Here is a 12,464-nt window from a genome sequence, read left to right on the forward strand (position 1 = left end):
ATGTCTAAACCATGGAAGCACCTTGATCTATGTACAGTGGATATGTTTACTATCTAATGTGTTTTAGAGAGCTGTTTGTTTATCAGACTACAGTGACTGCATTACTGACTTACTTTAGAGTCTGTTGACTTTTCTCCTCTTGCTTGTTTAGTTTGTTTTTTAAGCTGTTTTTCTGTTTTCCAGATCGCCACACTATGCATGCCCAGAAGTCATAAGGGTAAGAGATTTTTTTCACTCCTCACAATATTTTTTCAGCATTAATGTATTCAGTTTTTATTAAAAATGTTGGTAATATCAACAACCCTGTCTGAACTTGATAAACAAATCCTCTTTCCTTCAGGGAGAGAAGTACGATGGGAGGAAAGCAGATGTCTGGAGCTGTGGGGTCATTCTTTTTGCTCTTTTAGTGGTGAGTCCCAACTCTTTCTTTGCTGAGAGGTTGAAAATGGACTGAAAAGCAGGTTAAAGTCTGCAGGGCTACTGGCCAGCATGATTTCCTTCGGGTTTCTGCTGGCAACTTGAATGAATAGACTTTTAGATGTTACCCTGCTGGAAATTAAACTTTCATCCCTGTTTCACATTGTTTAGAGCCTCTGTCAGGTTTTCTTTCGGAAGTGTCCTGTGTTTAACTATATCATCCCCACCAGTTTCTCTGTGAGTTTGGTGTGTTCAGAATGATTCATGGTGTTGGTTTCCCACCACACAGTGTTTTGCATGTGGTCTAACAAGTTAAATTCTGGTCTCTCAGGACCAGAGCGCCTTCTGGGACTTTTTATAGATTTTTTGAATAATATCTTTGCTCAGTTCACAACTAATGGCCACTACCAAGAGACTTTTGGCTTCGAGTTTGATTATTGCTCTACTTGCCTGAAATTACATGTCTCAGCCTTTCTGAAGTTGTGGAATATTTTATATTTTTGGCATAATGTTGGCAGTGGCATATTGTTTTATGATGTAAGCCATTCAATGTCACTTTATTCCCAACCTGTCTGGCATGTTCCTTGGTCTTCACGATGCAACGTCCTCTTAACAAATATATCCTGCCTTCACAGCCCCACAAAAATAAAACTGTTTACAGCCAACCTTTCTTTTACTGATTTGGTGATTTTTGAAAGCAATTGGTTGAACTTATATCATTTGGGGTCCTAGGAGTAAAAATTGGTAATAGAAAAATGGTTTCCAATTTTTTACATTTTTTTCTTTGTATAAAACATAAATAGAAAATGTGTTTTCTTTCTTTTGCCTCTCAATTGTGCAATATGTTGTGTTGGTCAATCACATAAAATCCAGATAAAATACATTGAAGTTTATGGTTACAACTTCTTCCAAGCTCTTCTCCCAAAATGTCAAACACATTACTTTTACTCAATTGCAATCCAAAGCGTCTTTTCAGTGCTTATCTTGCATTAAACACTCTGTGGTATCTAAAATAAGATCTATTCTCCAGCTACATTATGTCTGTGGGTCCCCCAACCATACACCCCTTTAAGCTTTGTTACATTAACTGCTGTAGTGGAGTTCCTGCACACTTCTGCCTAATAAATAATTCATGTAGCCAAGCTGAAAGAAGGGAGCCCAAAATAAATATCAACACTGACATGGCAACTTTTTGCTGTAGGCTTTGTGTATTTCTCTCTTCTTTTGCTTCTTCCACTCCGTATTACTGTCTCAGACAAACTTTTGGTATGTAAACCTGGGAATGTTTACTGTTTTCTGATCTTGACCCTTCTTTCACACCAAAAAAAGTTATATATATATATTTTTGGCTACTGTTTGCCTGTAGAAACACTAGAATTGTTCTTCTGTTTCCTCCTGCTGTCTGGCTGGAAGCTAACCATTTGTCTGATTGTGAGAGACAGGGATACTCCCCAGCAGTTACACTGCACTCAGATAATCTGTTACACAAGTCTACCCTTTCCTTTTCTCCCCCCACTTACTCTTCATTTGTCAGCCAATCTGTCTGTCTTTCCTGCCGGTTTCCTCTCCTCCATCTTGTCCTTTGATGGAGGCTGCCATTCATCACACAGCCACATCTGTGAGGTGTCAGTACTCTTTGATAAATGACTCTGATGAAAGAATGCCAAATGAGTGAGGTAAACGAAAAATCAGGGTAATTATTAGAAAAGACCCATTTTCGGCTCCCTGCTGTTTTTTTTTTTTTTTGTTTGTGTTGCTTTGCACTTAACAGAATGCTCTGCTGTGAAAATTAAATAATTGGGGTTGGGGAAACTATCCTGGAAGACTTATAGGATTTATGTTTGTTTGTTTGCTTAGTAGCATTGTGGATCAGTTATCTTTTTCCTCTTTCAAATTACACTTTGTTGAAGGTTATTTATCTATTTCAGCATCTATGAGTGTCTTGAGAAGCGATTTATAAATGAAATGTATTATTACATGTTACAAACTGATTTTTTTCCCCTTTTTGCTGACTGCCTCAACTGATTCTCTGCTTCCTTGCTTCCTCAGGGCGCCCTGCCGTTCGATGATGACAACCTAAGGAATCTTCTGGAGAAAGTGAAGTTGGGAGTGTTTCACATGCCACATTTTATTCCTCCAGACTGTCAGAACCTTCTGCGTGGCATGATTGAAGTAGACGCATCCAAAAGACTAACGGTCAGTTCATTTCAGAGGCTCAAAGGCAGAGCAGTGGTTATTTTTGTGTTTTTGTATTTTTTTTATTAGCCAGTTTCAATTTGGCAAATTTGTGTTAATCCATGGAAGTTACCAGTTTGTGGAAGGACTATTCCTTTAACATTACATTAGTTGCTAGATTATAACTACAATTTTCAATGTGTTTTAAGATTTTGTGATATATTGACACAAATTAGTGCATAATCTAGAAATTAAAAGAAAAGGTTGCATTGTTTACCAAATGGCTCTACATATTCAGTTCAGAAAATTGTGGTGTTCATTTGTATTTATCAAACTGAGTCTGTGTGGAACCACCTTTTACTGCAGCGGCCTGTAACATGTTGCTTAAAAACAATATGTTATGATCTAAATATGATCTAAAAACACAGCGGTGGCTGTGGTCTTCCTGGTAGGTGAACAGTTTCCCTATTTTTTTTTTTTGATGATTAACAATTCCTTCCACTTTTCCTGTCCATGTTTGAGCAAAGCATCTCTAAAGATTACAATGTTTCAAAGTGAGAAATGTGTATTTGGTGCTTTTTTGCCATCTCTAGGATTTTGTGTCCCATAAAGTAAAGTATGTGTTTCATCTGACCAGAACGCCTTTTTGCACATTGCCACTCTGGCTGCACACCGTAAAATGAAGCAGCGGCTTTTTATACACATTCTGCATGCACACACCCTCTCGAGGCGCTCTGGTATCTTTATGAATCAGTGCAACAGTTTTCATCCTTGTGCCTGTGAGGAAATGTGGTGACACCGCAGTTGGTAAATGTTGCTGCTTCATTTCCTTTTGCCGTAGCTTATCTTTCACATTGTCAGAATAACTTCAAGAACGATGACAGCATTTTACAGCAAATAAAAAATTAAATTCTGTATTTTAAAAAAGGTATATTCTATTTGCAAGTATTTTAGCTACATGAGGTAAAAAAAAAAACACAGCTCTTTATTATGCTGTATACACACTGTTTTGCTTATTCTCATCTCCCCTCTCTCAGATGAGGGCAGGTCACCCTGAGATCCCTGGATATGCCCACCAGAAAACAGCAGTGTCCTCGATAAAGGGTTACACTAAGACCAAACTGCTGGGAGAGAATATGGTATCTGTCTGCTCCCCGCTCCTAGCTCCAAACGGAGCTCAGAGGATGTGTTGTAACCTCACAGAATGTCAAATAGCTTTTCAGAGTGAGAATCCTTAAAGATAAGTGGTGAGCACCACCACAAGAGGCAAGAACACCCAAGGGCAGACAGCGAAACAAGAGGGGGTCTGAGGTTATTTGGCGAGGGCTTGTTTATTCTTTATTTTCTTCCTGAAAGTTTGATGGATCCACTTACAGGATAATTATACAACTGTCTGTTTGCTTTTGTTAATTAGACTTTGCTTGTTGATGCATGAAAGATCACATCTCACAAACCAAAGGTTCCACAACAATAAAAACTTTCTCAACTTTCTCTCTGTGGTTAGTCATCCGGAGACCAGTGGATATTACGATTGTCTTGTGCTCTCTAGTCGAAGTACACAGTATGTCATTAAAACAGCTAATCATCCCAGACAGAAAAGGGCCCCATGTGGAAGACACACTTTAAAGGTTGCAAGAACTAGAGTAAATGAAGTCATCGTTTTGTGTGTCAGGTCAGATAACTTGAACTCAAATCACATGATTTGGTGTTCAGACATTAATAGGACCATTTAAAAATGTCTAAGAGCCCAATTGTTACAGAATCTCTTCCTGAAATAGAGTAATACTGCTCTTCATGTTCTGTCATTAAAGTTATCTTATGGGGAAAAAAAGAAGTTTGAATAATGATCTAATATTGATCTTTGCAACATGAGGGGGGGGAATTAATTTAGATTTGAAGCTTTTTGGTGGGGGCTGAAATGCAGCTTGTGTACAAGGAAAAGCCTAATTTATCACACACATTCCCTTTTCTCTGTTTGGGCAACAACTAGAGAACTTTTGTCACAGTGGTGCTGGTGTCCATATTGCTTTCTGTAGCCATTAAAATATCAGTATGAATATTTGTTATTATCCTATTGTCTTGTTCAATAGATAGGTTCTTCTTAAAGCATGAGAAAGACACAATAGAAATTTGACAGAAACGTGAGCATTCAGCTGAACTCATTGAACGCTGATGTTTAGACCACTTTAGTCTCGTCTACCTATTTTTCCTGAAGGCAGACAAGTATTTCTTCACAGAGAGAAAACTGCTAAGGTTTGACAACACCTCACCTAAAACTTAGCTTTATCTTTTTGTTCTAAAGATATATTTGTCAGTTTTGAATAGTTTTATGTTTTGAGTCAACTAAAACTACTGTAAACCCTTTTGGGACGAATATCATCCTAAAAGATTGAAAGCACTGAAACACTGAACAACTGCTCTGAAAATGAGACACAACAAGTCTCTTTTTTTAGCTGGAGTAACCACTTTTACTCCAGTTTTCTGTTAGAACCTCGTGCCTAATTTCCTATCCAAGCCAACCAAGCAAAAAAAAAAAATAATAATAATCAAATTTCTAAAACGGCAAAAACTAAAGAATTCTTATACTTTTTCACAGCACTGTACACAACCATATAGGCTTTGCCTCAGTATGTAATGATCATGTGCAGTTAATGGTAGTTTTTACTTCAGACCACATTAGTGCGCATCATATCACCGTCCTGCCTCCAGGCCCCCAATAAAATGCAGCGAGAGTAGGTCACCCACTGGCCTGTATCTGATAGCCAGAATATCTCTGTCGATATCATGACCTCTGCGGAGGCAGACACCAGTCACTGAAACTCACTAACCAGCCTGAAAGCCTCTCTGAATTGCTCTAATATCTCACACAGTCATTTATCAGTACTGCCACACAGAGGTAGGTACTGTGGGATGTGGGGACGATCAAGACATTGATGGGGACATATACACATGAACTCTGAATGAGTGACAATAATTAGACTTGCTCTGTGCATCTCCTGTGGTTCTACAACAGCAGCATGAGGAAATTAAAAAGTCCCAGCAGTGACATTGATCTTGTTTCTGTCTGTGGCTTGTTGAAGAAAGGAGGAGTCATTGAGGCAGACATCTTCCTTTGTTGCCCTTTGGCTTGCTGTTTCTGCCTCTCTTTGCTTTTGGCTCTTTAGCAATCTACATCAGTAGCGCGATTAAGAGGGGAAGCAAATCTTGTAAAACTTAAGAGAAATGGAAAAAGAATGACGATGGAAGATTCTTCTCCAGACCGGAACATTGTCAGGATCAGCAGCGTGTGTGTTTTAAGCTCAGTTGTGTCCTCTCTTCCTCATTCATGACTCAAACTCTCTTCATTTCTCTTTAAATCAGTATGATTTTTTTTCCTTGTGCCTACTTTTTAAAAGTACATTAACTATGAAATTTTGTTTCCCTGCAATATTAGGGTTAAGGGGACATAACTAACACTGTGTAACCTCTCCTTCTTCTCAATTCTGACCCCACACCTGATTATTTTTATCATGAGACAATGTCACAAGAACTTAATTGTACACTAATGTCTTTTTTTCTTTTCTTTTTTTTACAGTTAGAAAAAATCCAGAAGCACTCATGGTACATGTAAGTTCTCATCCTTTAACCAGGTTTTTACGCCCCCAATTTCATCCTTCGTTAGACTATTCTGCACCTGAAGGCAGCTTCCGTATGAAAAATGAGTGAGCTTCAGCTATGTACACAAGAGTACATTTATGCAGGGCATGACTTCACTCTCGGGGACATGGGGGTAAATTGGTAGCGCATGAAAGGAAATTTGAAGCATATGGTCAAGTGAACAAGGAGAAAGCCTGAGGGAACATGCTGGGATGTGGAAACTAAACCAGTCTAACCTAAGTTTGCCCTATTGTTTGATATTAAAAGTACAATATATCCACTGTAATAGTATAAATCATAAAATAACATTTAGAAAACTCTTGTTCATAAATGAATGCATATTTCATTTCTGAAAATATGATTTACACTAATAAAAAAAAGAAACTTGCATAATGAGAATTTCTGCAGCTACCTAATTGAACTGAATGATTTAGTTTTAGGACAAACTTTTATTAGTTGAAATGAAGAATCACTGAACAAAAGTAAAAGTCCTCTGAGCTTCTTATCTTTGATTGCTGGATTTTATGCAAACAACTAGAATGTTAAAAAAAGAAACAAGAAGAGCCAAGAGTTGACAGGAAATTGCCCTAGTAAGAGTTTTGTCAGTGCAGAAGTTCACTTTCTTTCTGTCTGCTCATTCTAGTACATTTCAGGTGACTAGTCTGAATAAAATAAATCGTACAATTATATGAATCATTAATCACGACAGTTTCAGTCGAAATATATGATTAAATTGCTGTGAACAATCCATATGTCTCTTTGAGTAAAGACTGTTGCTTTTTATGCAGATTTTCCATTTGAAAAATGATTCATTAATTTGCCTAAGTTTATTTGGACTGAAATAATTGAAGTTCCACTCAGGATTTTTGATTCCCATAATGACACAAGTAACTTGAGATTAAGCACTTGTTGATGCTAGCTACTTACTTAGTTTATGAAACTACTGTGTAGTCTATAATGTAGTCTTGTAACCTGTACATTAAACAATAGGCAGTAAGAATAATGTGCTGCATGACAGAAGACCACATGACTCTCATGAAAGAGTGAATATCTCTCCATTTTGGCCCTTATTAGGACACCAATGCCAACTTTTATTAAAATCTACTAAGCAAGTTGTAACACCTTTTCCTTCTTAATCTTAAATTAAACGTTAATAAGATTCAGAATGTATATTTCTTAATTAGCCTTAAGGACAAATAGGATAAAACAGTGTTTTCTTACCTACAGCGACAGGGTAGACTAAATGGGAATATTTATTTCAGCCACTGAGACTTGTGATTTGGCTTGGACTTGTCCCCTCGATGACTTAAGACTTTACTTTGACTTGAGAAACATTACATGTAAACATGGTTTGGTGAAAAAAAGAGTGACTGTCTCATTATGCAAGTACATTTTATATAAACACTGTGAAATGGTAGAAAGGGAAGTTAGTTAAGGCATTAATTTAGATCTACTTCACAAGTTCACTGCACAGAGATAACAGAGGACGTGTTATTTTAATAGCTGCCGATGGGGTTTCTGCTTCAGTGAACTCACCAGATGAAAAATAATAGATTCAGGAAAGAAGTAATGAGGAGCATATTGAGTCAAATCTGTCTAAATGTCTGTGTATTGGCATGTTTGTAGAAAAGAAGACAGTATTTCTCATTGTGTTTTGTCGGAATTGAGAACTAAAGCAGAAATCTTCTGGAAAATGGTGTCGGCATAATTTTGCCTTTCTTGTTAAGGCCTGCCTGCATTCTCCCTCGAGACAGGCAGAGAAAAGATGGGGAAAAGTGACATATCTGGGTGTTTTAGGAGAATTGCATAATAATGTGGAAGCTAAGTTTGTAAAGTGAGCATCACTGAGAAAGGCAGCCTCCATATCTCGACAGAATGAGTCGCATACTTGTCAAATGAGCAGGATTACCCACGTACTTATGTGGAAAAACTGCAAATTTTGGAGAAATATCTTAATTAGCAAAATGATCAGCTGTGCAAGAAATGGATATGAAAATCTTAACATATTGCATTTTTATTTGTACAATCGTAAAGAAATATCATAAATGCTTTTATAAGTGAAAATTGACTCACACACACACAAGAAACTGACCATAAGCTTATTTGTTGTTTTGTTTGTTTCTTTGTTTTTTGCATTATTAGTGGTGGCAAAAATGAACCCGAGCCAGAGCAGCCTGTGCCCAGAAAGGTAACAATCCGCAGCCTGCCTTCTGCAGACGACATCGACCCAGACGTACTGGACAGCATGCACTCCCTGGGCTGCTTCAGAGACAAAAACAAGCTCCTGAAAGACCTGCTCTCAGATGAGTGAGTGGATGGAGGTTCATAAGGGAGGGATCTATAATTGATGAGTGTGGTCTTGGGTCCTGCTTGTATACTCAGCTTCGGTTTTTCCCTGGCTCTTACAAAATCTTGTGAAGCTGTCGCTTCATATGTCAGAGACCATGGATCACTTAACTGTTATCACACGGTGCTTACGTTACTTGCTACTGGATACTTCTTTTCCAAACTTGTCATGGTTTGCACTACAGACTCGTTTTTGAGATGTCCTGCTACTGCCAGCCTGTTTTTAAAAGAATATTTTTCTTTTGTGAAAATGCATTTAGATTCATGTCTGCTGTAAATATGAGCCCACTACTCTTTCAGTTCTTTATTTGGGCCATCCCTCCTCTTTTAATGCTAAACTGTAACTGCTCTCTCACTATGCTTTTGCTCCAACTCCTCCATTTGCTTCCTTTCTCCTGGGAAAATTTTGTAATTGTGCTGCATGGGAGGAAAATCTGTGGTCTCCATTTCCCTTCCCCTGCTTCATTTTAGCTGAAGTTGCAGGTCCTTGTCTCTTTGCCTCCCACCGCTTTCCAATCTGTCTTTATTATAGAGGCCTATTCCCTGGGTATTTTGCATAGAGAGTGCAGCACAGAGGCTAAAGACATTAGGTTTTCTGATTTGCAAAGAAAGTAAAGGTCGAACTTGTGATCTTTTCATACTTTCATTGGACTCGATGGCTACCAGCACACACTGTATGTTGAAATATGGCTGAGCATGCTAAAGAAAATATATGTATACTATGATATGAATGCTTAATCATCTGTAAAACTAAACTTTTATTTTAAAGGCAAAAACAATTTATCATCTATTTTACTGTGCACACAAAAAAAGATTAAAGGACATTAATCATAGTGATGGGATTTGTACTTTAATCTCACATTTATTTATTTAAACTGCTAACATTTCAGTCAGATAATGAGGACGATTGAAGACACTTTCAAGGCAATTTTGTTTTACATCTGTTAACAAAGTTTAGTAGTTGGCGTTCTTTTTACTTGAATTGTTACCCCTGTGCAGTGAAAACCAAGAGAAGATGATTTACTTCTTGTTACTTGACCGTAAGGAGAGGTACCCCAGTCAAGAGGATCAGAACCTTCCTCCTCGCAACGAGATTGGTGAGCAAAGATTTGTTTTGTTTTAGCCTTGTGAAAGTGAAACTAACCCCCATGTGAAAACATAACTTTGCTCCAGACAACTTTTGGAAAAAATCCTCTAAAGTGGGCATACAGATGTGGGAATAAGAGGAGGGTTAGGGTTGTAGTCAGGACAAAAGAAGCACTGTTGCTAACTTTGTCATTATATTTATCATCTTTCTAGACATATCTAGTGACAAATTCTGAAAAAATAAATAAAAACAAGAGACAAATCTAGTGGCTGTTTTTTTCTGTGTTGTTAAGGAGCCATTCCACTCGCTACTTAAACTCTTGGCTCACCATCAGACGCCATGTGTCAAAATGAGATGGTTTTATACCCCAAAAAAGTGTTGCATGACATGAAGCTGCACCATGTGGTGTAAAGTTGTAAACAATAGGAGAATTCAACTGCTTTCATCTAAAGGTGCCAGCATTGAGACAGTTTTTATGCCAACTAATGCATAAATAAATTTAAACAAAAATGTTAAAATTCACTCTGAAACATAAAGATAGAAAAACATAAGTAATTTGCTGTATTTAATAAGCTTTTCTGCAAAAGAAAGGTAATTTAGGGATTAGCTAAACTTTAAAGAAAACAGTACAAAGGTTTGGATTTATTTTTCTAATGAAAATGTTGTATGGCAAATGAACTGCCATGCAACGTTTCACAGTGGGTGAACCCTAACCCATAGCAAAAACTCAAGTACTTCCAAGTGCTCTGAATGACTTAAGGTGGGCCTGCCTGCTCTAGAAACGCTGACCAAAATCTGACCAGTTAAATTACAGAGAAAATGTTCAGACAATGCTGTGCCCATCAGGAAAAAACTGTTTTACATGCAGGTTTCTTTGGAAGCACAATTATTTTTAGCTTACGACGACTGTCAGAATTTGGAACCTATAAATAAGTCCATGTTATTTTTATGTGTTTATGCAATACCAATTTTGAAACAGAGGAGTTTTTTTCAAACAGATCAAACTAATTTACATAATTTAAAAAAAAAAATTCTTACTCATGAATGCTTTTTGTGGCTCAACCAACCTGCCGTGTTTTCCTCCACCAGAAGAAATTGGTTCAGCTCCGGCTCACGCAGCGTTAGATTGGCTCTTCGATAAACAGATGAAAAGAGCTTTTTGTTTATTGAAAATGAATTACTCTCTCAATGAAAAACACTGGCTTTAAATAGAACGGATCAACAGGGTTTTCAAAAAGCTGTCGTCTGATTTAGGTCAAACATTATCTGATGAAATAAAATTGGTGCATCACATCAAGGGGTTGATTTTTAGGCATTGAAGTCTGAGCAGGGATGGTGATGCTCTCCTTAAATTCCCTCTTTGGTTAGTTTCTGACAACAGTGTGTTCGTATCTGCTGCGATACGCTGACATTTTGATAAATGGACTCCTCCTTCAGTGAATATGATACAGTCGATACAGTGGCCATTAGTTCAAGGGCTGGAAGGAAACCATTACTTATTCTCTATTAGTTAGAATGTCAATGTGTGAACAGCACTAAAAATCAGTCAAACGCTTCCATTTACACAAGCCATATGCAAAACTGCTCATTACTTGCACTGATTTTGTGCTTTTTTAGCATTTTTTTATTCTGCTTGACACAGATCCTCCAAAGAAGCGGGTTGACTCTCCAATGTTGAACCGTCATGGGAAGAGGAGGCCAGAGAGGAAGTCCATGGAGGTTCTGAGTGTCACTGACGGCGGTTCACCAGTACCAGCCAGAAGAGCCATCGACATGACACAACATGGACAGAGGTATGCATGCTGTAATCTCTATGTTTTGAAATGAAGGTGCCTCTCAGTAAAGTCATTATATTTCAGTAATTCAAAAAGTGAAACTCATTCATCACAAATTATTTCTTATCTTTTTGATGATCATGGCTTACAGCTGATGAAAATCCCATCTTTTGTTTCTCAGAAAATTAAAATATTACATAAAACTTAGCAAAAAAGATTTTTTTTTTTTATTTTAAAAATATTGTCATATATTGTGAACAAAATCATAGTGAGGGCTGGTTATTTGAAATTCAAAACGTTATGGCAAAACCCCAACTACTTTCAAAGTGCATGAAGACAAACAAAAATCTAATTAGATGAGGAGTCCAACAACAATTTCAGCACAGAGGAACATGGTCCTTAAAGGACAGCTGTTAATAAAACTACTAGTCACAAAAAGGGCTAACCACAAACTGTAATTGTTCAAAGTGCCTGACCCAGTTATATTAATGGAAAGTTAAGTGAAAGGATAGAGACAGTGTGATAGAGAAAGCTGCACCATCAACAGAAAAACTAAACAAGCCCCATTAGAAACATTTGGAAAAGATGGAGTCTGAGCTTGTATTCAGGATGTGTTACAACTAACACATTCCTTTTCAGACCACTCCTGAGCCAAAGACAACATCAGAAATATTGTCTTTGGCTCAGAACTAAGAAGAAAATGGACTGGACTACTTCTCAGTGGTAGTCCACTCTTTCAGATGAAAGTAAATTTAGCTTTTTATTTGGAAGTCAAGGCCATCATGCTACACTGCTTTTATGCAGCAAGTTATGCCAAAGAAGCACTGACAGAATATTAAGTTGATATCTTTTTCGAATGTCAGCTTCTTTTCCGTAAGCTGACATCTCTTTTAAAAAACAACAAACAAAATTTTATGTTGGTTTTATTTAACATTCTAGGTGAATTTTGGGTTTTCATTCACTTGTAAGTCCTAATTAACATTCATAAAAATAAAAGTTTGAAAATGTAATTTGTAATGAACCCATAT

At 37.3% G+C, this 12,464-nt stretch overlaps 1 protein-coding gene across 3 annotated transcripts in view; it reads left to right on the forward strand.

Annotated features, from left to right (window-relative positions):
- LOC102218042 (serine/threonine-protein kinase BRSK2) overlaps positions 1 to 12,464 on the forward strand; it is a 181,927-nt gene that overhangs the window by 148,599 nt on the left and 20,864 nt on the right. For all 3 annotated transcript variants that reach the window (XM_023325900.1, XM_023325910.1, XM_023325905.1), the window contains exons 6-12: positions 184 to 217; positions 341 to 409; positions 2,467 to 2,613; positions 6,167 to 6,198; positions 8,371 to 8,535; positions 9,574 to 9,671; positions 11,304 to 11,454. In XM_023325900.1, the coding sequence (XP_023181668.1) occupies positions 184 to 217; positions 341 to 409; positions 2,467 to 2,613; positions 6,167 to 6,198; positions 8,371 to 8,535; positions 9,574 to 9,671; positions 11,304 to 11,454 (696 nt within the window). The remainder of the gene's footprint in view (positions 1 to 183; positions 218 to 340; positions 410 to 2,466; positions 2,614 to 6,166; positions 6,199 to 8,370; positions 8,536 to 9,573; positions 9,672 to 11,303; positions 11,455 to 12,464) is intronic.

This window comes from Xiphophorus maculatus, chromosome 2, assembly GCF_002775205.1.
Source record: "Xiphophorus maculatus strain JP 163 A chromosome 2, X_maculatus-5.0-male, whole genome shotgun sequence".
NCBI lineage: Eukaryota > Metazoa > Chordata > Actinopteri > Cyprinodontiformes > Poeciliidae > Xiphophorus > Xiphophorus maculatus.